Below are 27,897 nucleotides of genomic sequence, written 5' to 3' on the forward strand. Positions count from 1 at the left end.
AGAGCTGGGATGGAAATTCATAAACATTATCAGAAGATTTTAAGGACAGTTGTGAGGAGTCAGGGGAATTTCATTTGGAAATTCACGTAGACTGGGCTGAAATAGGAATTCAGTCACAAAAGGAAACTGCAGAAGACAAAGTGACCTAGGGAAGAAGTGTACAACAACTTGGGCATCATCCTTCATGTGAATGCCAAAAAGTTACAGGGCCTGTAGCTGTACTTATGTGCACAAGGCTAATGCAACAACCTTGGAGGAGTTACACTCAGATCCCATCATCAACGACCATAAGCATGTCCCTTACCTTGAGGCCTTAAACAGGCAAGTCAGCTCCACTTTCATTTTCTCAGACCAATTTTAATTCTTCACGAAACAACCTTGAACCTACAACAAACCAAAACCCTCTGCCCTTTCTGGACATTAATAGAAAAGCAATCTTAGCTCTGGGCTACTCCCCAGCACTCACCTCTTAAACTCTCTCTCTCAGGCTCCAACCTCATTAGATGACAGACCAGATGACAGGGGGGTGGGGAGCGCAACTCTAGACCAGTAACAGCAATCTGTTATACAGAAGCTGTAGAAGACATGGACATTCAGTTATCCCTCTACACCTATCAGCAGGAGATGGAGAGAATAATGTGGAGAAACCAAAAGGATGTATAACAAGTCATACCTGATAAACCTGCTGAAGCACCTTTGCCTGCGTATGTTAGCAGAAGGACACGTAGATCAGTAAGGGACCACCTGGACCAGCAAATCCAGTCCCCTGCAATCTAGACCCCTGGAATGTAATAAATATTTGTCTGAAATGGTCTAAAACAAGACCCACGCTGACCCCTCCAGCCACTGCAGCCACAAATCACGGGTAACCTGAGTCCTTCAGATTCCCCACATCCCTCATTTAGGCCTTGTTCTTAACAAACAAGTTTATGCCTCTGAATCAGCTAGACTTTGAAGTGCTTCCCTGCTATGCCCTTTGTCTGCCTTCACAGCTACCGATCTCTCTAAGCACAAGTTAAGTTGGCCTTGTTCCTCAACTCCAAGATAATTTCCCCAGGAGCTTGATCTCTTATTTTTGCACAGACCCTTCTGCAGCCTATTTGAAAGCAGTGCTTTGATGCAACCATATGTACAGGCACAGATAAAAGACTTTTCTACCTTACCCAGTGGAGCACCAGCACAGAGGCATGGCAAGCACTGCTTTGGCTGCACAGAAGTAATGCCTGGTGCACCTCACCCAGCAAGTGCTAACACATGGTTGACATGAGCTTTGAGAGGTAGTTAGCCATGTTAATCTGAAGTCAGTCAGAAGGCAAGGTGGATGTACAATACACCTTTACAAACTAACTAAATAAGATGCATATAGAGAGTACAAACTTTCATGAGCCCAAGTTCACTTCATGCTGACATGAGCTTTAACAGGGCGGGCTGAAAGGTTAGTTTCTACAGGGGGGCTTGGGAAGCAGCTGGGTGCAGGGTGTGGGGCACTATTGCCCGGTCTCTATTGCTGCCCCCCATCTGAGCCCAAGCTCATCCTTGTGAGCTGGGCAGGGTGAATGGGATGGCTGAGGTGCAGTTAAGGGGTGGGATGTGAAATGTAATACATGCTACCCACAAGTGTCTGCCTGTGCTGGTTGGGTAAGATTTTCTCTATTAGTGTTTGTCTGGTTTCAGACTAGACTGTAAGCTCTTTGTGAGGCATTTTTTCCACTGTGTTTGCACAGTCCCCAGCCCTACAGGGCCTGATCAGTGCCTCAAGCACAGCAGTTTCCAAACAGGGAGTCAAGTCTTAACTATGGTCACAAGCCCCATAGCCCCTACTTCTCCATGTGTCCGTAATTCACAGGAGGCAAGGACTCACTGCTCCTCAGCTGCTTCATGGTAATTGGCCCCACGCTCGTTCTTATGCCACAATGAGCTGGTCTACGCATGCAAATAATGCAGGATCAGTTTTTTCTAGAGTAAATTACTCTAGAGTAAACTGACTTGGGCACGTGTCTACACATGCAGGGGCTTGGGAGAAGATTTGCTGTTCATGGAAGCAATCTGTTTCCACCCCTGCCGGCCCTGCACTGGCCCCCTGCAGCAGCGCTAGCCCAGGGACTAGCAGGGAGCATGGGGCTAGGAGACAGCTGTCTCCTGGTGGGGGCTGGGATATTGCTTCCTGCCTTCAGAAGCCACCTGCTGCTGGGACAGGCTTTGTCACCAGAGCATGGGCAGGGACAATGTCCCCCTGCCCTGGCAGCAGGGAGCTCCCAACCCCGGCTCCACCACTGTGACCATGGGGCCAGGGATGGATGTGGAACTGGGGATGGGAGATCCTTATTTCCCAGCACAAGCTTCATGGTCACAGGGCTAGTGCTGGGAGATTCTTATCTCCTAGCCCAGGCCCTGTGACCGCCGCGCTGGCGCTGGGAGATAAGGATCTCCCACCCTCGGCTCCATGACTGCAGAGCTTGGGCTGTGAGGAACCAGTCGCCCAGTGCCAGCCCTCTGACTGTGGAGCTGGTTCTGGAATATAAGAATCACCCAGCCTGGGCCCCACCATGATGGTGGAGCTCAAGCTGGGAGATAAACATCTCCCAACCCCGGCCCTCCAATTGTGATCGTGGAGCTCCCTGCTGCCAGGGCAGGGGGACATTGTCCCCTCCCAGGCTGTGGTGACAGAGGCCACCCCAGCAGCAGGCAGCTTCTGGGGGCAGACAGCAATCTCCTGCCCCCTGCTTCCTGGCTGACTGGGAGTGAATGTGTTCCCGGTCAGGTATGTACATGTGCGCTATTGAGCAGTAAGTAATTGAGAGTAAATTTGCTACTTATATTTACAGGTAGCAAATGTACTTGTGATTAGAGCAAATTACTGTGCAGTAAGTGTCTGCATGTGTAGATAGTGACACTTACTGCACAGTAATTAGCTCTAATCTCACGTAAAGAGTCTTGTATAGATGTGCCCAATGAGAACTAAGCTGGGTCAGCTTAACTCTGCCTGAAACAAGGCTAAATGGCCCGACTTCTACCTTCACTTACCATAGGGCAGGAGCAGTCAGAGAGACCAGCTACTGTAGAGCAGCCAAGGTGTACTAAGTTGCAACCCCCTGTTAACTGCAGACACATGAACAACCATTATTTTTGGGCTCTTGTGGAAGCATGGCCTCTGCTGGGGGTGTGACTGCTGCTCTGGCCAAACTGTAACACAAAAGTAATGATATTCCTTGGTTGAAAGGCTTAGCCATTCGCAGCAAAAGATACAGAGCAGCTCCTAACTGAGCCCTGAGGGGCTGGCCAGTTGCAGTGTTTAAAGTTAACCCAACTAGATGGGAGCACAGGACTCAGGGACCTCCCCCCCCTTTTTTTTTAAAGAAATTTTCCGTGTTGCAAGCCAAATCAAGTCCAAATCCGTGAGTCAGTCCAGAACCATAAGTGGCCCTACAACTGGCAGACATCCTCCACCCCCACCAGGGGTTCAGATATTTCCAAAGTCTTTTGGCAGGCATCCTACATGCAGGCCCAAACCTGGAGGCTTGGGGTATGAATGCCCCCACGTTTCACTTGCCCTCAGCCATGTGGCCGCAGGAGCAAGTTAGGGAGGAGCATCCCATTTTCATAAAGTGGGCTTTAAGCCCCAACACCTCAGCGGGTACTAAACCCCACCAGAAGAACAGTTATCCCCGGGAACACTTAAGGAAAACTGCCTTCATGGACCCAGATACATGGTGTTTCCCCTCCCAGGTAAGTACCCTTTTCATAGGGCAGTTTGGCACTGGCACTAAGCTCATGGGACAGGCTCAGTCGTGTCCCAGTGAGGTTCCCCCAGGTGTGACCACCTCACAGCTCCAGTGTCAGTCACTTTGCTACGGAAGATTCTTCCTGTGCCTGCCTGCTCTTCTGCCGAGACAGCCCCTCTTCGGGCTCCCAGTCCCTTTCTGCTGCCAGATTCTTTTTTTCTCTTCAAAGGGTTTCCAGCTCTTTTCCAGCTGGAGGGGACTGAGCCCGCCACAAATTATGCAGGGTAGAGGTAGGAGTTGGTGAATCTGGTGCACCCTGTACAGGTAGGGCAGACACCTTGGCATGGAGCTCTACACTGTCCCCTTGGCTCAGGGGTTTCCGGGCCTTTCCCCTCCATGTCCTTCTGTCCACATGTTACCACTCTCACTCCTGTGGCAGTCACTCTTGCACCTGGAGACTTGTGCTCACTGCTGGGGTGAGGCTGCTTTTGCTGGCAGGAGGCAGCAGCAGCTCTCTTGAGATTCCCTCAGGCTCAGTGTTTTGTACCTGAATTTTGTCCCATTAGTGGATTTGAGGGCTTCGCTGGAGGCAGCAAGATTTTCCCTGCTCAAGAGTGTAAGGCCCCTGATAGCCAAATCAGTACGACAACCAATGGAGGTTAGGAAGAACCGACTGCACTGCAAGGACCAACATGATGCAACTAGAATCCCTGCCCTTCTGGACTTGTGGCATGTGCTCCACAGGACCAAGCTCTTGTTGTTAGCTTAGGTTATTTGGAATGGCTGCAGGGCCTGATGAACTTCATTCCTGGGCAATGAAGGAACTAGCAGAAAGGATCTCAGAGCCTTTGAAAATCATATTTACCAAGTTGTGGGAGACAGGCAAAGTACCAAAGGACTGGAAATGTCGAACACAGTGCCCCTCTTAAAAGGGAAAAAAGGAAGATTTTGAGAATCATAGACAAATTAGCCTCACTTCAACATTCAGAAAGTTACTAGAGCATATCATAAGTCCATTTGCAAGCATCTGGAGGAGGCAAGGCTGATTGCAAGCAACAGTATTGATTTGTTAAGAACAAATCATGTCATATAGGATCTCGTTCAATAAAATAACCAGCTAGGTGGATGAAGGTAATGCAGGGGATATGGTGCATCTCAACTTCAGTAAGGCTTTTGACAGTCCCACACAACCTTCTCATAAACAAGTTGAGAAGTATGGGCTGGACGAAACTACTAGAAGGTGGATAGACAACTGGCTCGATAGCTGTAAGCAAAGGGTAATAATAAATGGATTCAGGTCAGAATGGCAGGACATTTTTAGTGGAGTCCCATAGGGGCATGTTTTGGGCCCAGTGCTATTCAACATGCTTTTAATTATTTGGATCTGGAATAGAGAACTTTTTAGCAAATTTAGCAAATTTGCAGACACCAAACTGGGAAGGATTGCAACTATATTGGAGGACAAGAGCACAATTTAGAAGGATATTGATAAACTGGAAAGATGGACTAGAGCCAACAGGATGTTCAATGCTGAGAAATGCAAGGTGCTACACCTTGGGAAGAATAATCAAAATGACATATAGAATGGGTGGCAACTGCCTGGATGCCAGCACTAAGAGAAGGATCTAGGTGTCTTGATGGATCACATGATGCAGCTGTCAAAAAGGCTAATGCAGTTTTGGGCAATAGGAGCATTATGTACAAGACATGGGAAGTGATATTACCTTTTTGCTTGGCACTGGTTAGGCCTCATCTACAGGCCAGCAATCTTTTATAAGCCACAGGCCAGAGCAACCTGGTTTCAGTCCAACATGGGCCAGGGCATACCAGCAGTGTGGGGCTTTCCCTGCACTGATGCCAGAGCCAGGCAGCTGGGAGCTGAGCCCACAATGCTACCACTCCTCACAGCCCACCCACTTCCTGGCTGTAGGACAGGAGCAGCTGGTGGGGAACTGCCTCAGGACCAGGTATCTGCAAACTGCATCAGCAGTGCTGCTGCTTCTCCCTGCTCTGTGCCCCCTCCCCAGCTGCACTATAGGCACAGCTGAAAGCTGCCCAGCCCCAGCACAGCTGCCCTCTGGCTGGAAGCTGTGCCCACACCACAGCCAAGGGAAGGGGGAAAAGAAGCAGTGGCAGCAGACACGGTTTACAGATAACTGGCCCTGGGGCAGCTCCCCACTGGCTGGAAGGTATACTCACATTGCAGCTAGGGAGCTTAGAGAAGAGGTGCAGCAAATGCAGCTTCCAGCTGCCTGGTTCACCATACTCAACAGCAGAATACAGCGGAGCTCCACATCCAACTGACTTATGAAAAAAGAGCTAGGATAATTTTATGGAGGAGATATAAAAAGGGAAGATCTAGCTCTCCAGTTAAGAGGGTGTGATGTAGAGCTCTGCTTGCTGACCCCAAGTTGCAGAGCCAAAAGGAGGAGGTTTAGCTTTTCCCATGCTTCAGGGCTTTGCTGGTTGTCACAGAGGGACAGGAAGAATTTTTTTCCCCTCCTGATGTTACAGGTACAAGAGTTTTTTTCCACTTTCCTCAGAAGCACTGGGTGTTGGCAAAGCTAGAGATTTTGACAGGTGTGCCAATGCCCCTGCTGGGATGAGAACTCCGAGGTTCCTGGTTATAGAGTCTTGCCCTCTGTTCAGAGTTAGACCGATCACCACATCTGGCATCAAGGAGGAATGTTAATGCACAACCAGACTCACATGGACAGTAGGGGAGCTGCCTTCCTCTGTAGCTGGGTCAGGGACGACAGTTTTCTTCCTTTTATTTCTCAAATGTATTTGAGCACCCCTTACAGTGGCAGGATACTGACAGTGCCCTTGGTCCACTGCTTTACCTGTGGCAAGTTAGAGTACTTTTGGTGTTATGGAGCAATGTGCCTTGTTGTGCAAGAGGGCTGCTTGTAGTTTTAGGAATGTGTTAGAAAAACACTTATGGGATGGTTTAGACAGGGACAATCTTGTTTTGAGCAAAGAGTTGGACTAGATGACCTCATGAGGTCCCTTTTAGCCCTATTTTTCTATGATTTTATCAAAGGCCCCCAATTGAGGAAGGCTAGTCCAGCAGTTTCAAGTCTGAGATCTGCCACAGACTCTGAGATCTTGGGCAAATCAGTTGATTTCTCTGTAACTCAGTTCTCCATCTGTGCAATGGGGATAGAAACACTGCCCTCCCCCCTGGAAGTGGACAAGGTAGATTAAGTTAACAACCTACTCAAATACTACTGTGAAGGGGACATGACCAGTTTCAGGTATGCCAATCTGACTGAAAGCAACATGCTTTGGGCAGAGAGAGACCACATAGAACAGGACATCAAATTCCTAATTCAGAGCACTTGGAAATCAAGTATTAGTTATTCTAAATGCATTTAACTGGACTCTACACTCTTGGCACTTCATAAGTCTGATTATCAGTACAACAAGCCATAGCTGGCACCGAGGTACTCACAAAAATTTGAGCTGCTCTGAAGCACTAACAAGAGCCGTCCTTGTGTCTGCTGAGACAGGGAAAGGGCAAGGGCGACACTGAACTGCAAGCCCAGCACCACAGTAAAAGAATGAGGCAGCAATCCTGCCTCCTTTACTTGGGAAATGGAGATGCAGCTCCCAGCAGCCCCAGGGAATGAAACACACAGCTTCTTTACAGAATCCCAGCTTGTTTATTCTCTGTACAAAACCATTTCAACTTTATTATTTACTGATTTATTTTACACAAGAAAATTCCTTCCAGGGGGTTGCACTGTGTAACATGGCTGGGGCAGGGAAGGAGACAACCAGAGACACTCACTTAGCTCCCCAGCTCTGGGGAAAACCTTGTGCTGCTCCCTCCCCCTGGCCAGTCAGTGTCCAGGCTCCCCACCTGCACTTTGGAATGCATAAGAAGCAGCCACCTTCAGGGAGGGTGGAGATGCAACCCAAGGAGGAAAGGGCATTGAAAGGAGGTTCCTAGACACCACTCCTCTCAGCTGGCAACTAATTAACGAAACAAACTGTAAACGTATGTGTTCCTGCCTCTTCTCCTTTGCCAAGAAAATAAGGGGCTCCCCAAGCTTGACTTTACTAGGGGCTGCACTGAGGCAAGCTGAATCATGGATGCAGACTAGGGAAAGCAAATCCCAAACACCAGGCAGGAGCCTGCTGGGGTCAAGCTAGGGCTGCAGGAGGGCAAGAGGACAGAAGCTTGGGGTATACCATGGGCAGCATTCATGCTCCCTCCCACCCCCAAAAACAGATACATCAGCAAACATGCATGCGTTTCCCAAGTTCAGGGGGTTCAACAGACAGGTGGTGCTGCAGCTCACGCAGCACCTGTGCTGCAGTCTTGGGCTGACAGCCCTATGGGGCAGGGGTGCAAAGAGAAGTCATGTGCAGAGTGGGTGTGGAAGAAGCCTCTAGTATAGAGGTCACAACCACAGAAAAAGCTTCTTTGCTGGGAAAAGGTGGAAGTCTGCTACAGCAGGACAAAACCTAGCTTTGGCAGTTAAGCTGCACACACAGGAACAGCACTGCCAGCACAGCATATGGCATGCCACACAGGGAACAGCACTCCTGGTGTGAACAGGACCCCAGCCAGCACTGCTCTGCTCAGACTAATCTACCCTGGTGGCTGAGCTGAAAGTAATATTAGTGTTCTTGGGAAGGGCTAGCCCCAACAAAAACAAAGCACCATACTTGTGACCAATTCAAACACTGCTTTTACACAGGGACTGAAGAGCCCTTGCTCTCATGACTATATATGGTCCTTGCACTGCGTCTATAGAGGACACAAACTCAGACAATACAAAGGACAGGGGATTTTTTAGTTATCATAAGAAAAAAAATAAATAGCTCCTTGACATATATAAATTCAGTGTTAAATGTTCAGATATAGCTTAATACACCCTCACTATGTCAATGGAGAAGTAGGGGAGGGAAATGGGGCATTGCTTTGTTTCTTCCCTCCTCTCCATCTTTACAGAACTCCTGACAAACTTGTCTTTCCCAGGGCTGGGAGAGTCTTTCCAGCTCATACATTTGGATAATACAAAGCAGATCCTGCAATACAGAGCTGGAAAAGGTGAAAGGAACACAGATGCTTCGGTGCTCCCAAAGGTAGCCCAAAATGTTGCATGCAGCTCCAGGGCCCCGAGTAGCTCCTTCTAGACCCTCAAGTACACACTGCTCCAATCCAGCCTCTGTTCCAGGACTGGACTAACCAAGACAAAATTTCCCCAGAGTCCCAGGTAGCTGTGACCATTAGAGGCATCTTCACCAGAGAGAGAAGCCAGCTCAGAGGAGAGGTTTGTCTGTTTATAGGGGAAGGAGCCAAATGCTCAGCCTAAGGGGGAAGGAAGCAGCATCCAGGCACAGCCAGGAGCCCAACCCTGCTGTGCACTCCTTCTCAAGCCCCTCATCCCTGAGGTGCCATGTGCTGCAGGCCCCAAGACCCAGAGTGATTCTGCCCCATCCTTGGCTCTGGTTGAGTCACGAGCTTCATTTCAAACATGTCAGCCAGCTCCTTGGCAGAGCAGCCAATGCAAAGCCCCTGGGACCAAACCAGTGGCTGCACAGAATCCAGCAGAGATCGGCACTTCCCTGCAGGAGGTGGTAGTTTGCAGGGCTCTCTAGGGCAGATGCTTACAACTTTATAGCCCTTTGTTTAGAGACCTGAGCAGCCCCTACCAAGCAAGCTGCACCAACACTGCCCCACCTCCCACCCTGCCAGACAATAAATAGAAAAGCTCAAGACTCAAAAGAAAGGAAAAAAAAAAAAAAGTCTCCTCGTGCCTAGAGACCCGTGTCCCACCAGTGGCAGAAGAGGCCCCCAGGGTCCCTGCACAACCCCCCCATCCCTCCCTTGGCTGCTGCAGGGAACGTATATTTTCTCTTGGTCTGTGGCACAGTGTACCCAGACCCTCAGGCAGGTGTTCACAAAATGTGCTTAGATCCCCGTTACAAGTAGGTGTCCTCGCTCTCCCGGGAGGTCAGGCTCTCCTTTGACTGGTGATGTGGGGAGGCCTCAGGATGCTTCAGCAGAGTCTGGGGCTCGGGGGAGGCAGGGGTGCCATTCTCCTTAGGGATAAGCCCATTGCCGGGGCTGTCTTTCCCTTTGTCCTGTTTCTTTTCTTTCTGCAGCTTATTCTTGTTGCCCTTGGATGGGACCAGGGCATCGGTTGGCAGGATGATGGAAGGCCTGGACCCCAGGGCCTGGTGGGAGTGTGGCTCCGCCTCGCTGATGGCCTTAGCCCCATGCAAACGTGGGGGAGACTTATACTGTAGCTCCCCATGAGTCTCCTTCCACTTCTTCAGCTGGATCAGGTGCTCACGTTCAATGTGCCGCTCTGTCACTGGCAGCTCTATGATCTGGAAAGGAGACAGCATGTGCTTGTCAGATCAAAACCTCTAGGCAGGCCCTTCCCAGCCAGCAAAAACAGGCCAGAGCATAACTGTCTATGCAGCCTGGTCCTTGGGAAGATCTTCTCAACCTGGAAAAATCTATACCCCTGTACTGCAGGTTCACTGCAGCCCAGCACATGGAGTTGGAGACTTGGATCAATGAGGGAACAATTCAGAGCTATACAGAAGGATGGTCAGCATAAAATCTGGTAGTACCTGGAGAAGAGTAATTCCTGCAGGCTGCATTGCCTTAGGCTGTTCCCTACTGGACTGGTGTCCCCATGCTCTGCCCTCCTAGCATCTCTGAACTTTAGTCAGGTATGTACCAAAGGGGAAAAGATGCACTTGTTAACCAAAAACCTTTACCACCAGAGGGCAGTACTGCACTAAAAAGCAGCACCGCCCATGATCTGTGGGGAGGCCTTTACAACTTGCTTCCAGACCTGAAACTCCCCAAGCCAGAGACAGGAACTCACAAGCACCTCTTACCCCACCCCGGGTCTCCCAACAGCTCACGGCTCTCAACTGACCAGACACCTATTCCAGCCCCAGCCCCTCCCCAAGTGACTCGCTGTAGTTCTCACTTCCAGTGCCCTGATCTGCAAGCCAGCCACCACGAGTGCCACAGCGGACTGGAGGCACCAACTCTGTTCCAGGCTTCCCAAGAAGGCAGGCTCTCCACTTGCCTTTATCCAGATGTCTGTTAGGGCAGGATGTAGGGCAATTAAGGCTGTGCCCCGTATGGTGTGTGGGTTGGAGATTTTCCACCATGTGCCCAGAAGCCCTGCTGGTACCTGCCATTACTAAGAGAAGGGGACAGGCAAGCCTGGCACTCCCTCACCTGCTGGAGAAAGGAGCCAAAGCAGAGAGCAGCAGCAGGATGAACTAAAAGGTAGAAGCCCTCCCAACTGTCCCAACCCCTCAGGGTTTCCAGTGGGCAATGCCAACCAAGCTGTGCTTGGGGAGAGGTGCTAAGGCCTGGATTCTGCCAAGAGAAGCAGGTTCCCACCTAGCTACTGCTAGGGCCACCACCTCAGACCACAGCACTGTGGGATACAGTTCTGACACCAGAGCTACTCCCACTTCCCAACCCAACTGCATGTCTCCAGGAAATGGCTCCTCACCTCTTGCACCAGGAAAGTCTCCTGCATGATCTTGGGGTTCAGAGTCCGCAGCCTCTCCATGGTTTCATACTGTCCCTGGCAGGACTTGAGCTTCTCAGAGGAGCCAAGCGTGTGTTTAAGCAGGACCAGGCCAACCCGGAATATGATCTTCACCCCTAGAACAGTCAAGCCACCAATTTATTAGCGTCTGTCCTACAGAAAAACAGTGATGTACCAGCCTGTCGTGCCCAAAGATACACGTGTCCAGGTCCCAGCAACTAGACCCCTCCTCTGCCCTGAGGTGCGCAAGATCCAGAAGCAGGATGCCACTGCCAGGCCAGGTTAGCCATGACCCAGAGCTGGAAGGTGCAGCCCACAGCAGCTCCTCTTCCCTGCACAGGGGTAGCTTTTGGAGCCTGCAGGATACAGTACTACATGCAGAAACCTACAGCTTCACCAGATCATGCCCGGGAGGGGAACTGTGGCCAGCTTTGGAGGATTCCTGCCTTTGGCCTTAGCAAGCTGCCTGCTTGATCTCAAGTGGGATTCTCAACACAGAAACAGAGATGGCCATTAGGCAGCGAGACAGAGGGTGGGGGGAATCCAGTGAACAGCCTCCTGCCCTAATTGCAGCTACAACTCCCAAATCTGAACTGTGTGCCCTTCTGCCCCACTTGCAACCAGGAAGGCATGAAAACCCTTTTACTGCAGACCAGTGTCATACCTGTTACCTGATACAAGGCTGAGCCCAACCAGAGACAAAGCATAACAGGCATTTCAATGGAGCATCTGTTCCATGAACATAATCTCAAGAGCTATCTGCAAGCCATTCCACTGCAATTGGATCAGCACTGATGTGCTAAGGGCTCCCAATGCCTTCGTGCACTAGTTAGCAACTGAGCAACTTTGCAGTCAGGTCTCCAGGGCCTGAGGTTGCATTTCAGGGTAGGACTGTTCTCTTCAGTACCTATCCCAAGCCCTCTCCAAGGTCAGACCAGAACCACCCTCCAAAAGCTGGTATCCAGTCCAACATGAGTTTGAAATGGCAGCAAAGAGCACAGTAAAAATCAGGGATGAAAACAGTAATGCAAGAGTATCATGTGTTCACTTCTATCTCAAGGCAATGATTTGCTATAGGCATACAGGCTATTACCTACCTTCCCACCAAGTAGTGGTAAGGCAGTATAAAAGAACCTACTCAGAGCAGCTTCTCATTTCTGCTGGACAATTACTGTCCTGTGTCTACGGACTGGTAATTACATGGTGCTCTTCCCAACACAGGACATGGATTCACCTTTTCAATCCATCTGGCTATCCAGGAGGGAGGCTCTGGCCGGGAAGGCTCCCGGTGACCTCGGGGCGTTTTTTCTCAATGTCCTTCGTGTGCATCTCTGGGCGGAGCATCGCTGGGCGGTAGCCACCAGCACTCTCTCTCTGTTAGAGAGCCGGTGGGTGCTGCCTGGTGTGCTCTGCTTGGTGTCCCCCCTGGGGGCACTTGTTTTGGCCCTTTGACCTTGCACGTGCATGCCCTGTTTTCTCTTTTGATGTCCCAAGATATTCTGTTGATGTTTTAAGGCACTGGCTGCCCAAGCCCAGTGGTGGCCCCTACTTTTTTAGCGGAAATCTGCAAAGACTTCAGGACATCAAATAGTCCCAAGGGCAAGCAAGAAGATGGGACAGAGGCAGCCACAGGGTCGGGTCCCCCGATTTGGAACACCACCCTCTAGTGACTCACTCAGAGCAGACTCAGAGCAGAGCTGTACTCAAGTCCAGGCTGGCTAATCCAGCAATGCCATCCCATCAGCTAACAGGGATGAAAAACCTGTTTCCCCAATGCCACCCAAGGTTTCCTCATCCCTTTACCTTCGCAGAAGAACATGTCCCAGACACGCAGGACAGAGCTCCAGGGCAGAGTCCTGGAGAATGCACACATGAACCACTCCGTCATGTAGAGGATTGGGTCAATCTTCTGCTTGCTCAGATGCTTGTGGGCCACAGGAGAGACTCTATGCAGCAGCGAGAAGAGGATCTCCCCATCTAGCTGGATTGCCTCCTGCAGGGGAGTAAGCAGGGTTACGGACCAAGAGGGACCATAACCCTACAGGCCAACTGTGTCCTTTTCTCAATGCAGTGCTACCTACTACCACCACATCCAGCCAAGCCAGGCAGGGGAGGAACCCAAACTAGGCAGCCAGATGCAATTGCTCTAGTTGAGGCAGCCAAGTGGTTGCTAATTAAATTCAGTTTCTGGGCTCTAAATTTTCTCACAAGCCCCCACCTCCCTGACAAGTCAGGTGTTTCAAATCCACACCATGGGAGGTGCTGGGAAGGTGTGAGCACACTATGGCTGGGGAGTAGGGGAGGAAGAGCACAGCACAAGCATAGAAGAGTTTGTAGTGCAGGGCTAGGGATTTTAGTTTGCTATGCATCTTCTTGGGGATTGGACTGATGGTGCTGGGAAATGAACCAATTGCATTTCAGGAAAAGGCATGGATGTGTGGCAGGAGCAACCCATTTTGAAACTATAGGCACTAACACCATAGGGAAAGCGGGAATGGCAGGAAGTTATTTAACTCCCCAACACCAGCCTGGGGTGCAAGCCTGGCTCAGACTGGCAGCAACCAAGGCACGGTCCCATTTTAAATGATTTACCGTCTCTAATAGTAGAGTTCCCATTTAAAGGCACGGGCATAGCCAGCCCGTTGGTGTGCGCATATCCCAGACTAGGCACCATGGGTGAGACAAGATCTGACCTTACTGTGATCCCTCATGGGGATCACAGGTTACCCTGGAAACAAGGGTTAATAGTAGTAGAATAGTTTGTGCCATCTAAGTATCCCATACAATCCCCCCTCCCAGCATAGATATCCAAGGGCCCAGCAGCCGCAGCACATGGGTTATTATCCTCTCATTGAAAACACGGGAAAAGGAGGCACACTGGTATTGAGCATTTTGCCCAAGATCACAAAAAGAACCTGTGGCAGGAACTGAACCCATATCTCCAGAATCTAACAACTAGAGGTCACAATGAAATGAGAAGGTAGAAAATTTAAAAACTAACAAAAGGAAGTTCTCTCGCACAGGGCGCAATTGAAGTGTGGAACTCTGCCACCAGATGCTGCGGAAGCTGACAGTTTAGCCAGATTCAAAAAGGGACTGGGCAAATTCTTGGAGCAAAAGGTGCATCGATAGTTAATGAGCATGGGAGTTTGGGATACAGCTTCTGAATCAACTTCCTAGACCTTAAGTACTAGAGGCTGCAAGTGAGAGAGTGGAACAAACACTAGTCATACCCAGTTCACTCTTCCTTTCAGCATCCACTATCTGCCACTGTGCAACACAGGATGCTGGGCAAGAGGGACCTGCGGTCTGATTTAGTAAATGGCAGTTCTTGCATTCTTAGGAATCCCAGCCCAGGGCCTGAGCCACTGCCCTGCTCTGCGCATCAAGAGTTTAGTCCTTGGATTGGTATCCAGAGACATCTACCAGTACCAGCTTCCCCAGTCAGCTTCACTCCACTGCAGAATATCCCACGCCCAGAGCAGCATCATGCAGAAAAGCTGCCCTCATTGACAAGGAACTATGGCTGTTTGAGCAACCCAAGAAAGAGAGAAAAAAAAAAAAGAGAAAAAAAAGTCAGGATGGCTAGTCAGTCCTTGTCTCAATTATGAGTCCAGTGCACCCCTGCTCCCATTGGGCCTGCCCTGAAGCCAGCGTCAATGCAGGCTGGGTGAGATCACCAGGCTGGACAGGGCCAGAGGTGACTGGCAGGCCTCCCAGCTGAGCGGAAGCAAAATCCATTCCTGAGAGCACAGTCTTTTATTGCTGCAAATAAAAAGAGCTCAGGTGTGCAAGGAATAGGGTTCATGTTCCACTGAGGTTGCGCACACAACTCTGCTACTGTAAGCCTCTGAGCCAACTCCCTGATGTGCACTCACTGCTCCAGACTGGCTAGTTAAGCCATAGACTTCTTAGGGCCCACCTCAGGGAAGTCCAACGCTCGGTCTCAATGCAGACATGCATAAACATTCTGCTTATTTCTTTGGTACAGACATTACTGCTCTAGAGGATCCAGTGCAGAGCGTGAGGGGGCTGTTCCCTGCTTAACCAGTAATCAGAGGCTGCAGCATCCAAACGCTGGTAAAGGACTCTGCCATGTAGAGAAGAGGACACTACAGCATGGACAGTGCAGACCAGTAAGGCAGTCACTTATCAGGGCTGCCATCAGGCCTTCGGCTGCTCTTTGATTCCCCGGCAGAGTACCAGACTTCCCTCATCACCCCATATAACCCAACCATCAGGATCTGATCTATTCAGGGTGGGATGGGACAGATGTTCCTTGGATGCACAAGCTCCTTGGAGTACAGGAGTGCTCAAGGGCCCTCAGCTGAGACCAGGACCCCACTGTAGTACCTGGGGAAACAGACTCACTGCTTCCAAGGCAGGCAAGCCAAAGGAAGTGATTTCCCTTGTGTTCCAGATGGGAAATGGATAACCAAAAATAAATAAACTTGCCAAAGAGGAGTCTGGCTGAGTTTGGAGTCTTGGAGTTTGGTCTCCCAGCCCAGTGGCTCAAGCCATCAGGTCAAAACTCTGATATATAGTGAAATGCACTGGAAAGTTCCTCTCCCACAGTCCTGACCTCTGTGCAGTTCTGCTGCAGTGGGGGTGCTGATAGGGGGCTAGTGTTTGTAGCCATCTTGAGCAGCACCCATGCAGTTCTAGGGTGAGAAGCTGCACTCCTACTGTAGGCTAAGCCTTGGTGTTGGCATGCTTTGAAATAGGCATTGAATCCTGCTGACAGTGACCACAGCTAGTGCCAACCCCTGATTCTTCCCCCACAATACACACAGGCCAATGTCAGAAAAAAAGTCTGGCCCAAACTGCACTACCCAACTGAAGGAAGACAGAGGCTAGGAAAACAGGCAACAAAAAAGTCACTGCTCCAGGATGCTGCTTTAACTCAAGCATCCCTCAAATTCTGTTTCTGAATGACAGCAGGACACAGATAAGTTGTGGGGGCCAGAGGCTGGCCAGATGGGATCTTGATAGTTAGCAAGGAATGCCCCAGGAAGAAGTCAACTAGCCTCCAACCCAAGAGATGGTGCCTTCCACCACCTAGAGTGAAGGGTTTAGCTCATCCCAGACAGGCCTCAAGAGCTAAAGGGTGTTTGGGACTCCTTGTTCACTCACCAGTTTCTCACTGTAGTAGCCAGGAAGGTACTTCTCACAGATCTGCACGAGGCACCAGAATGCTTGCTGCAAGAGAACAGAGTCAGCCCAGAGACAGGGTTGAGCACGCAGCCACTTCGCTGCAAGACTTACTCACATGCTTGTCATCACGGCTGTACAAGCCCTGCTGTTCCAGAGATCGCCTCAATCCCACTTGCCAGGGCTGCTCCCCTCAAGGCCATTAATCATACCCCAGCATGGGCAAGAGCATCTATGCAGACTCCCTCCCCCAGCACTTGGACCTGGGGACCCACACAACCAAGAAAAGTAGCAGGGCCAAGTCTGATCAGAACACCTTCCCCTACTCTTGTATGGGTGCAGGAAGCTCCACTTTAATGGAGCAACAGAGCTGGGACTTTACCATCCCCCTCCCCAGCTTGCCCAAGCCCAGTATCATGGTGCTGGGCATTCAGCCCCCACCCATGTTAGCAGCAACTACAGGCTCAGCACCTTCGAGGTCCTCATGTTACATTCTACTGATAGTTACAAGTTTGAAACAGTTCAGAGATGAAAGCCCCCAGGGAATGCAATACTATGCACCTTTTGGTTTAGTCTACAGGCACATATGATGGCTCCTCAGGAGAGGTCTTAACCCCCACATCCATCTCAGTGTGTTTTACAAAGTCACTTAGTATCATCACCACTTATTGACAGGGGAACTGGGGCACTGATCAGCCAAGAGTTTTGCCCAATATCACTAGCAGGGCCAGGAAAGCGATCCAGATTTCCCAAGGCTCCATCTAGTAGACTGCACTACCATAACTTGGAGGCAGAAGAATCCTCCTCCACAATCCATGCTGGCAGCACAAGAAAGCAGCAGCCCCACAGCTGTCTACAATGCTGAGTTCTGCAGAAAGAAGACCTCAAATCTGGAATGTGCAGGGGTTGCCCGTTGCCTGCCTAGTTAAGGAGAAAGCCTCTCCAATAGTTTGAAATCTAGTAACCCAGTGGTGCAGGTCACCAGCCAAGGCCAAGCATTTGTTTGGGTTTCCTCCAACTGAGGATAAACACAAAGACAGCCACAGAAACGCTCATACTAGAAAAATCAGACCTACCACACCACTGCTTTGGAGAGGGGCACCAATACATTCCTCAGATAATTTGCTTCTTAGGCTGAACATAAAAGGATAAACTTCCCAAGAACAAGATTTTACCCTCTACTCTCAACCTGCATGTCTAGGGACCTGTTATGGGTAGAAGATAACTCCCCACCTCACTGTAGGATTGAGCCTTCCGCTGCTTTCCAGAAGTGTCCCTCTTCTCAATAGAGTTTTAAATTACAGCAAATCACCACTCCTCTATCCTATCAATTTGGAGCATCTTCCAGGGAGGCAGGACACCAACCCAAAGCTGCAGTAAAGCCAAACCCCATAGAAATCATATGGGAAACAAGAGGTTCCACTGTGTCCAGAGATCCCTCCTTTGGGTTGCAAGAAGATCGCTTCGCACACAGGAACAGGTTCTCATGAGGAAAATTAAATAAAGCACTCTGCCCTCCCATCTTCTTCCAAAACTGCTCCACCTTCCGTCTCCTTAGCCACCATTTTACACCTGCGTTCTACTGGGCTCCCTTCCAGAATGAGTCAACTGAAGGGAACTAGTACAGACAGTGCAGTGGGACATGCCTGCTCCAGTCCAGATCCAGCTCCCCCACCCCTACACACACAGCTCCATCCCAAGGGATGGTCTCCATCTCCATTGCCCTCCCACAGCTCTGATGGTTATCACATAAGTCATGCATGTTCACTACCTCAGCAGGCATGTGCATGAGCAGGACAGCTGCGATGGGCGCTTGGGCTTGGCAGTAGCCCTCCTCCGGCCGGTACAGCGTATAAGCTTTCAGCACCCGGAACAAGTCTTGCTGCCTGTAGAGAAATAGCATGGGCCAATTCAGAGGCAGAGAGAAAGGGACTGGCAGCAGCACGGGACTTGTACACAAGCTTCTGCCTTAAGACGCAGACCCAAGGAAGAGAGCCTGCATCATGGTCCCTAAGTGGGAAGACCAATGGCAAATACACCGTATAAGCAAAGCACTCCAGTGGCACCTAGAACAGGGAAGTCTACTTCAGCAGGTCACTGTTCAGAGGTGGGGGCCAGAAGCTCTGCCATCAGCATTTGGGTAGATCCCAGCACTGTGCTAGATAGACAGACTTACTGCTGAGGTTCCTGTCTTTGAGATGGGCTGAAGGAGCTAGGCCAACAATTCCACCCAGCCGACAGGGCCTGAGCTCTCTAGCCCAGATGACATTAGTCCCTGTCTCAGCACAACTGCAGTAGCACTTGGGCCTCAAACAGGCCAAATGCACTCAGGTTGCTTTGGCATGGAGAGACCTCTGAGCACAGCAGGATACATCTCAGGCAGGCTTCTCCAGACAATTCTGGGCCATCACACTCAAAATTCACCCATGCCAAGATGCAAACAGAACCTCTCACCAGTCTAGCGCCTGGGGTGTCATGTACCACAAGTCACAGGCATCCCGTTATTTCCTTGCACTTCCCACCCTCCTCACAAAGATGATTTAGTCTCTGCACTGAGAACCCTGTGGGGGCAGAGTTTTCCACTTGAACAGCACCTACTAAGAGGGGCCCTACAGATACAATTGCAGCCACACAATAAGGCTTTGATCTGTGCAGTGACTGCCCAGGGAGCTCCTAGTCTCATTTGTATACAAGGCCTTCTTAGCTGCCATAATCTTCTGATGCAGAGTCCTTCAACAAGGCTAGTCACGATTAATCCAGGGACTTGAACACAGACTCCTGACCTTGCTGTTCTCGAGGAGAATGCTGACTCAGCAGCTGACATGCTCCCTTCTCCTGGAGCGGGAAGAAGCACCTGGGTTTACTGGGAACTGGTCATTGCGGTGCCAGAGACCAAGGGCGGGCAGGGAGTGTGTTGAACTCAGTACTGGAGGTGGCCCAGTCTAGCACTCTCATCCAACATGCCTGGGCCTGCTGCTGTATGCACAGCAATGCAGCTCAGGACATGCCTGGTTACCTGGCAAATCAGGCACGCCCAGCGGTGTCTCCCACCGCCACACACAATCCCCTTCTGTTCCACACTGGGCGGGAGCAGGCACTTCTTGCTGCTTGGTCCTAGCATATTGCCAGGTAACCTCCCTTCCCCCTACCTCCCACCTCAGCAAAGCCAGGCCTTTCAGAGCCAGATAGTCTGCATAAACACTTGGGTGGGAGAGATGGCAGGAGGCAGCCAGCATGAAGCTGGAGGAGACAGGAGCTCTCCCTACCCAATCTCTTTTCTGGGTCTACTCTTCAGGTATCCACGCCTCAAGGGTATCATCTGCTGGGCAGGTGCAACATGACTTAGTTTCAGGGATCAGCCACCTGGCATTATGGATGCTGCAAAGACCTAACTGGGTGCCAGAGAGATCTTTCCCCACTTACCCATAGCCTCCCCGTGAAACGAACATTTCATGGAATGGAAACTGCCTATGGAGATCCCGCTCGATCACATCCAGCCACTTGGGTTCCCCTGGCAAAAGATCCAGCTCCTAGGAAGGAGAATGCAAGTGAGTGCAAGTGTTACAGCAGAGAGACAGGGGAGCTCCCACCACATACTGACATCAGCAACAGCACTAGGTTCACCTCTTCAGTTATTGCCCAGCCAGGATGTCTCCATGCCAGCATGAGCCAGGACAGCCCACATGCACACTGAGGACCCACAGCCCATAGCTTGGCTTCATTGCCTCTGGTAACACCAAGAACTGCTGGCTCCCTGTTGTCGTGGAAACACACGCAGCATACTTTTGGGTCAGGTCAGCAGAAGCTTTTATTCAAAAGAAACTACAGCTGTAGGGGGGACTCCAAAGTGACATGGATCTCCCAAGCACTTGGAAGGGGTCCCCCCCCAAGAGCAAAATCAGGAGGCTTATATACTTTTTAACAGTTGCTTACAACTCACGTGATCATATAGTGAAATTAGCATGAAAAGCGGCTATAACATTACTTCATTATTTCTTTGCTGTAATCAGGATGGGAACTAATGGGGGAGGCGAGGTTAGTTCACAAACCTCCTTCTTGCACCTGCAAATCACAGTTGTACATACTTTTTGCTATCTTCAAGGCCGCGGTGAGCGAAGCAGTTGCAGAGGAGTTACAAAGAACAAACACTTTCTCTTATCTGTTCTACTATACAGAGCCAGCAATTCTCCACAAAGCGGTTATGTCATCTTATAACTAAAATAGTCAAAGTTTAAGGCATATATTTTTTCTGATTCCACACTGTTCTCAAAACTACTGAGCCCAGAGAGCCTGTGAACATGCTGTAGTCTTAGCTGAAACATTTTGGATTCCACTGGCCTTAGTATTAGCCAGCCCAGGGAGATGCTGGCAGGATCCAACCCAGGCTCCCCAGCACTGTGTCATTTCTCCTCGCTGCCTAGTTTCTTCAACTAGCATCACTCTAGTGGAAGGCACAAGACACTAGCAGAATGAATTAGATAGAGTAATTCACAAGTTGAGAGAAAGTGCTCTACAAGACTGGCTGGGGCTCTAGCAGCCTCCTCCCCCATCTATTTAAAGTATGTGGCCACAGGAACCAGGGCAACAAACCTGACTATCTACATTCAAAGTTCTGTGCTGGAGGATGGTGTCTGAGCACAAATCCAGCATGCCACAAGCTGTCTCTTGCCTCCAGAAATAGCCATCAGGCCTGGCAGGAACAGATTAGCTCACTTCTGGTCTTTCCTAGTGGCTCCCACTTATCCACACTAAAAGAGTCACACTTTGCAGACCAACCGTTAAACTACACTCACCTGTCCTTGCTGCCAGCAATGAGTAGCTTCCGTAGTATACACAGCTCGAATGAAGCTACTCAGCATGGAGCAGAGATCCAGGCTGGCAGCGACCTGGTCCGGCTTTGGATCCATCCACTTTGGATGGCCGCAATCCGATCCAGAGCTCCAGACCAGGTTTCTGCCTCGATCTGGCTGAAGTGGCTCTGAAGCTTCAGAGCCGCCTCGGAGATGCAGCCATAGGGTATAAGGGGAAATCAATTAAATATCTATAACTTTTTTGTCTGATTTGGATGAAACTTGCAGGGTTGGTAGCCTCTGCTGAGAGTGTGAAACCTGCCAAGTTTCAAGAAGGTCGGTGCAGGGGTTTGGAGGGAACTTTTTCTTGAAAGTCAAACTCATGTCACGGCTGTGTGTTACAACACAGGGGGGTAAAAACTACAGGGGTGGTAGCTCTTACTGAGACCACAAAGCCTGCCAAGTTTCAAGGAGATCGGTGCAGGGGTTTGGGGGGAACTGCACCTCAAGCTGCAGACAAGCAAAACTCGTGCCATGGGTGACACTGCGTGTGTTAAGACACAGCGGACTGACAGCTGCAGGGATGGTGGCCCCTGCTGAGGCCATGACGCCTGCCAGCTGTTGAGGAGATCAGTGCAGGGGGGTCTGGGGCCCTGCACCCCTAGCTGCTGACAGACAAAACTCCTGCCAAGACTGTGTCTGTCTTGGGGCAGTTGATTGTCTGTATTGATTCTTTCCTGTCCTTAGCCTGGTTTTGTAGGTGCTAATTGATGCTGGTTAGGTCGTTATGTAGTAGCTAGGTCCTGTGTATTAAGCTGGTCCCTGAGTGAATCATGATTGATTGATTGATTGGTAAGTGGGAACACAGTAGCTTAGCAGCCAGGCCTGCAGCAGTCTCCCCCACACCCCAAGACAGAAAGTCAGTCCCACAAGCACCCATGGCACGAGTTTTGCTTGTCTGCAGCTTGAGGTGCAGTTCCCCCCAAACCCCTGCACCGATCTCCTTGAAACTTGGCAGGCTTTGTGGCCTCGGTAAGAGCTACCAGCCCTGCAGTTCTCACCCCGCTATGTTGTAATGTCTAGACGTGACATGAGAGTTTTGCTTTCAAGAATTTGGGGTGCTGTTCTCCCCAAACACCTGCACCACTCTTCTTGAAACTTGGCAGGCTTCATCCTTTCTGAAGATGATACCATCCCTGAAAATGTCATCCAAATCAGACAAAAAACAACAAAGTTATAGATATTTTATTGTTTCCCCATTATACCCTATGGCCACTTCTCTGAGGCGGCTCCGAACCACTTTGGGAAGCCTAACAAGGCCAGCGCTTCGACCCGGGTGTGCTGCTTCAGACCCCGAAGTGTCCAAAGCTTCTCCAGATCTGAAGCTCTGTCTGAAGCCTCGCACAGCCCTAATCAGCACCTCCCTGGCTCCTCGGGCAACAAGGAGTCATGGCACAGAGCAGGGGGTGAGGAGAGAATGAAACAGTTTACTGCAAGAGGGAGCTAAAAGATCTTGCAGCAATGAGATCCAGCCTCTGGAGATCTCCAAAACACTTGTAAACCCCTGCTCGTGGGCCAGTGAGACAGTTGCAGCTATTAGTTGGTACTTGTGAAGCACTAGGGCTCTTTAGGGAGCTACCTAGTCGCACTAAGCACTTCAGGGTAGTGACTATCCATCTATCTGCTGGTATAGCATGTAGCAAAACAACATCCCAACATCGGACTAGGGTCAACATTATAATAAATAGTTAAACAAAAAGCACCAGCTTCCCTACCTTCCAGCTGCCTGGAACTGAGCACATCCTTGTTGCTGTTTTAGGGCAGCAGCAGCTGAGTCCCTACTTGGAAGCTATGATGGTACACAGGAATGGGTGGGGTCCATACTACTGTAGTTCAGAGGCAAGATTTCTCCCAAATGGCTGCACTACAAACCTCAGTTTAGGAGTTAACTTTTTGTGATAGGGGTCAGGGGGAATCTGGCAAGTCTGCCAAAAGCTACAGGAAGAGGCAGCTGGCTCTCTGGTCAGGAACAGATGCTATTGTTTAGTATCTATCCCATTGCTCCCGTCACTCTAGCCTAGCTGTAGTAGTTGCCTGACCCTAGTTACATCCCTGACATCAAATACTAGACATTAGAGTTAACCCAGGGGAAGCCTGTAATATGCAGGGGCTCCCTGACCAGTTTCAGGAGCAAGCCTTGCAAGTTCTGATGCTGTGCCAAGACAGTGCATGCATTTAGTTCCACAGGGTAGGACAGTCATGCTGCAGGTGGGAAGGCTGTAGCCAAGCTGACTGGAATCCCAGGAAAGCCAGCCATGTGGAAAGGGTATGGAAAGTGCATTTAGCCAAAGAAGCTAGCTTGATGCAGCTATCAGCCTTGCATGCTGAGAACTCGGGCAGCAGAAAGGAGGACTCTAGCCCGCACCCAGATGTCACAGGAGGGTAGGAAAAACTCATCAGCGCCCATATGTGAGAAGGGCAGCATCAGATGCAGGGAAATCACTGCAATGGAGCTCTCAAGTGAGACTGGACCCCAAGGCCCTTGTTTCAGCCACACAGCAACCAGGGACAGCAGACAAGCTGAGCCATTCCAGTCTCCCAATGAAGGTTCAGGAGGGAAAAGGAATCCTGCCACTACGTGCATGGATCCTTCAGAGGGTTATATAGGAAGACATGGTCCCATGGGACAGAAGATAATGCAGAGACAAGAGGACCTTGGTGAGCCCACTACAGGTCATGCCAGTGTGGGCTGCTGGCTGCCCAGTGCTGTTCCACCTGGACAAATCTTTGCGGCATCTTGCACCTGGCACTGGCAGCAGCAGCCACAGCCAAGCAGTTTACCCAGGCTCTTCTGCCCCTGAGGGAAACAAGACAAGGGGAGGGAGAAAGAAGAGGGCCTTACGTCAAACTTGTTAATATTCTGCTCCAGCTTGACCTTGCTTCCTGAGAGGTACTGCCATGCCCGGCCCCGCAGAGAAGGCGGGATCCCCTTCTGACAGCGCAGCCGGATCTGAAAGGCAGAAGGGAGACAAGCAATGAGAGCTAAGGGGGGGCAACAGGGACAACCAAAGGTAGGAGTGGCAGCACGACAGCAGGGGAGGGAGTGAGGTCCTCAACCCTCAGGCACACCTGGGACTTACTACCCCCAAATAGCAGTGCCTCTGGGTGGAGTGTGGCAGCTCCACTCCAGATGTGTCACAATGGAAGTAGAGTGAACTGTTGATGCAAGAGGATTTTACAGTGCCAGCACGTGATTTGGGTCAAAGGCCCCCCAAATTCTGAAGTCCGCAAGTTTGCACAAGCTACTGGACTGCAGGGCTGGCTTCATAGCCTGCTCTAAGCACATGACAACAAATCTCATTAGCCCATCCTCCCAGAGTTGGGCAGTTCCCTGCCCTAATACAAGGTTGTTCTGCCTGCCCTATGCAGCCACTACCGCTTCCCTGAGGCTAAGTACTTGCAGTCTCCTGCTCTCTATACCCCAGGTCCCTCTATGCTGCTCCCACTTTATTCCTGGAAGGTGGGAGGCAGGGACACTTCATTTGGCAGCTACAGTAAATCTTGCTTCCTGCATCCGGCACCGAGTCACAAAATGAGTGAGCAGACTACCTGGCTGATCTGCACTAGAGACTGGAAGTACAAACACCTAGCAGACTCCAGAGCTCAGATACACATGCACACTCACAACACAAGGAGACTCTTGGGAAAGGGCAGCCTTAATCCCAGCTTCAAAATTGCTCAGGAACACCACAGGATCAGAACCCCCAGAGCACCATGAACCTGCTCACACCAGGAAACAGATAAACATGCAAAACATCTGATCTGCTTCTCCTTTTCCTGCAAACAAACCACCCAGCCTCAAGCCCCAAGAACCTGGCCCTCAAACACCAGAGACACTGGGCTGCCAGAAGGGCAGGGAGCATCAAGCATTTAGAATAACTTTCATTCCCAAGTTGGCAAGTTCCTGTGCATCACTAATGCTTGACTAGACTGCAAGAAGCCAGACCCACAGACAGCCCTCTGCTTTGGGGAGAGGGACTCATTCACTTGCTACCAGCTGCCTACCCAGCTGGGGGTGGAGTTGGGACTGCACACCAAGAGCCAGACTTTCAAGATTTTAGTGAACACACTCAATGCACAGCCTCACGCAGCTGAGCACTTCCCAAGCCAGTGCAGTTCCAGCCCTGTTCGGCCGGAAGAGGCCACGTGGGGTAGCAGGACTGCAGATCAACAACTTGGTGGAGAACTAGGAATTCAGAGCGCTCTCCTGACACAGCAGAGCCGTTAAAACTTGGCAAGCGATTCCAATGGCCATGTGCTGCTTGCTACTCAAGCTCCTAAGTTTTAGCTCAGGTTGCAGCCGTGCCGGCCAGGCAGGATATTGCGGAGGTGCACAAAGGAAAGTTTAAAGCCTAAGCAAGACTGAACAGGAGCTGCTGGCGGGGAGGAGGGAGGGGCAGCTGCTGCAGTTCCACATCCACGTCAGCAGCACAACAAGCAGCACCGATGTCAGGAACAGCCATGCTTTTCTAGCTTGCACAACGTTGGGAGCCATGCTATGCCCTCACTGGCACCTTCTATTCCCAGCAGGGTCGCAGCATGAGCAGGAACAGAGCTGCAACTAGGCCCCCACCCTTGTTGCTCCTTAAACCCTGCTGCTTGATGGCTGAGCATTGCCTGCCAGAGGAGCAGCTGAGCACAGTGAGAGCAGAGGGCAGCTAGCTAGGTGGATGGCAGGGCCTCCCCCACAGGGAAAGGAGCAGAGATGCTCACTGCTGCTTCTCATCACTCCCTCCTTGTGGCCCAGATGCCAAGCAAGGCCTCCAGAAAGGACTGCCAAGTGGGGTGGAGGGCACGCCTGATCAGGGAGGGAAGGGACAGCCTGACTCAGCTACAGTTCTAGGTCACCCATGCCACCATCAGCATATGGCTCAAATCACCACCCCACCTGATTCAAGCATAGAGTGGAGAAAGCCAGAGTTTGTCTAGGCCAGCACCCCACCTAGCAGCAGCCAGAGGAAAGCATAGGGAAATCCATCAGCAGACTGTTACAGGACGTCCGATCCCCAGAGGATAAACTCACCGCAACAAGAGGTTCATGGTACCAAGAGCTCATGAGGATTCAGACAAGGATTGGATGTTTGCATTCATGAAAATGGCCACAACATCAACACAAAGTAGCCATGCATTGCTTCTAAGGAGGGATGCTGCCAGAATGGCTGGACCAAGGAACACTTGCATCAAGATGCCTTTTGGTTAGGGGTAGAGTCATAGTGTAGAATAAGGGAAAGAAACCCCTGTCAAGACCAGTTGTGGCAATGCACTCTTGCTTCCAGGTGACTGCAGAAATCCCAGAGCCAAGATCAGCAGACACAAGCCATTGCACCTAGCCATTCCACAGCCTGCAATTTTGGAAGCATGTGTTCTGTTATAACACAAGTCCAGATCAGAATAAGGCTGAGTCCCCGCAAGAGGGCAGGAAATGAATACAGCAATCTTAAATGAGCCCAGGGAATAGAGAGAGGTCTGAGCTAAACTCACATGCTGCTCAGACATTTGGGTGGGAGAAGCAGCCATCCATGGGCTAAGAGAAAGACAGGCTGCCCCAGCTGTACTTCCAAGACCCCAACCATGCTCAGAGGGCTTTAGTGATGCAGGAAGGTGCTGTGAGGTTTTTGTAAAGATGGAGTGGTTGAGACCTTGCTGTGTGCTTCCTACTGACACCAAGGAGACAAAAGGCCAGGCTGATTAGTTAAGCCTGGACTCCCAGGTGGCTTCTAAGCGTGAGCAAGGTTCCCAGCCAGGTCTCCAAAACCCCAACCAGGTCCCTTCATTTAGTAATGCCAGAACTGACTCCTCCGCAACTCCTGGCCTTGCAGTAAAGGAGACTGTAGAATGACATTGATGGCCAAGGTAGGAGAGGGAAGGGTACGCCCCCGGGCCTATCCCAGGCAGCTGATGCCAGCAGAACTAGCTTGTCTCACACATAGCCCAGCTGTGCCAATCAGTGCTGCAGTGAGATCTCGACACCTCTTTGTCCACCTCCTTGTGTTTAAGGAAAGCCCTGGGACCTGCTACAATCTCATTACGCCTGGGAAGGCAATAAGGGGTAAATATGTGTAGGATGGGATTCAAAACCATTCTCCATACAAATCACAGTTCTTACTGTGATTCTTACTCTCATATACAAGGCTACATCAGGGACTTGGGAGAACCTGAGTCCTAATCTCTCCTCAGCTACTTGTCATATGGCACTGGGAAAACTGAAGCACAGAAGTTGCAACAGGCTAGTGACAAAAAGGGTCCCTCGCAAGTGCCTGGAGATGCTCTGTGGGTTGTTTTTCCAAGCACAGAGCTTGGACCACAGGTGGGAGGAACCACTTTGGAATCCTTGGCCAGCTGTGCTCCAGGTGTTTCCCTGATGGCTTTGACTCTGCTGACCAAGGGGATGAGCTCTGAGCAGCCAGCAGGAAGGCTCTGGAGGTGGGCTTTAGTCAGAAAGAGCTGGAGCTGGTGTTTGTTCCAGCCATCCAAGAATTGCAGGGGCCTTTCCACATAGCATAGATTCATAGATGTTAGGGTCGGAAGGGACCTCAATAGTTCATCGAGTCCGACCCCCTGCATAAGCAGGAAAGAGCGCGGGGTTCATATGATACCAGCTAGATGCTTATCTAACCTCCACTTGAAGAA

General features: G+C 50.7%; 1 protein-coding gene and 1 long non-coding RNA gene across 2 annotated transcripts in view; both read right to left on the bottom strand.

Moving 5' to 3' along the window:
* Positions 1–522: 522 nt before the first annotated feature.
* Positions 523–1,229, bottom strand: LOC102369702. The gene is made up of 3 exons (XR_323024.1): positions 1,164–1,229; positions 674–781; positions 523–574 (listed from the first exon to the last, which is right to left on the bottom strand). It is a non-coding gene; the product is annotated as an uncharacterized LOC102369702 (long non-coding RNA).
* A 6,141-nt stretch (positions 1,230–7,370) lies between these two features.
* TBC1D10A (TBC1 domain family member 10A) overlaps positions 7,371–27,897 on the bottom strand; it is a 32,907-nt gene continuing 12,380 nt past the window's right edge. Inside the window, exons 2-8 of the mRNA XM_025193467.1 lie at positions 24,110–24,217; positions 19,841–19,947; positions 18,189–18,303; positions 16,400–16,465; positions 13,070–13,259; positions 11,228–11,382; positions 7,371–10,070 (exon numbers count right to left, since the gene is read on the bottom strand). Coding sequence (XP_025049252.1) covers positions 9,660–10,070; positions 11,228–11,382; positions 13,070–13,259; positions 16,400–16,465; positions 18,189–18,303; positions 19,841–19,947; positions 24,110–24,217 — 1,152 coding nt within the window. The 3' untranslated portion in view covers positions 7,371–9,659. The remainder of the gene's footprint in view (positions 10,071–11,227; positions 11,383–13,069; positions 13,260–16,399; positions 16,466–18,188; positions 18,304–19,840; positions 19,948–24,109; positions 24,218–27,897) is intronic.

The sequence above is a fragment of the Alligator sinensis genome, unplaced genomic scaffold (assembly GCF_000455745.1).
Source record: "Alligator sinensis unplaced genomic scaffold, ASM45574v1 scaffold216_1, whole genome shotgun sequence".
NCBI classification, from domain to species: Eukaryota; Metazoa; Chordata; order Crocodylia; family Alligatoridae; genus Alligator; species Alligator sinensis.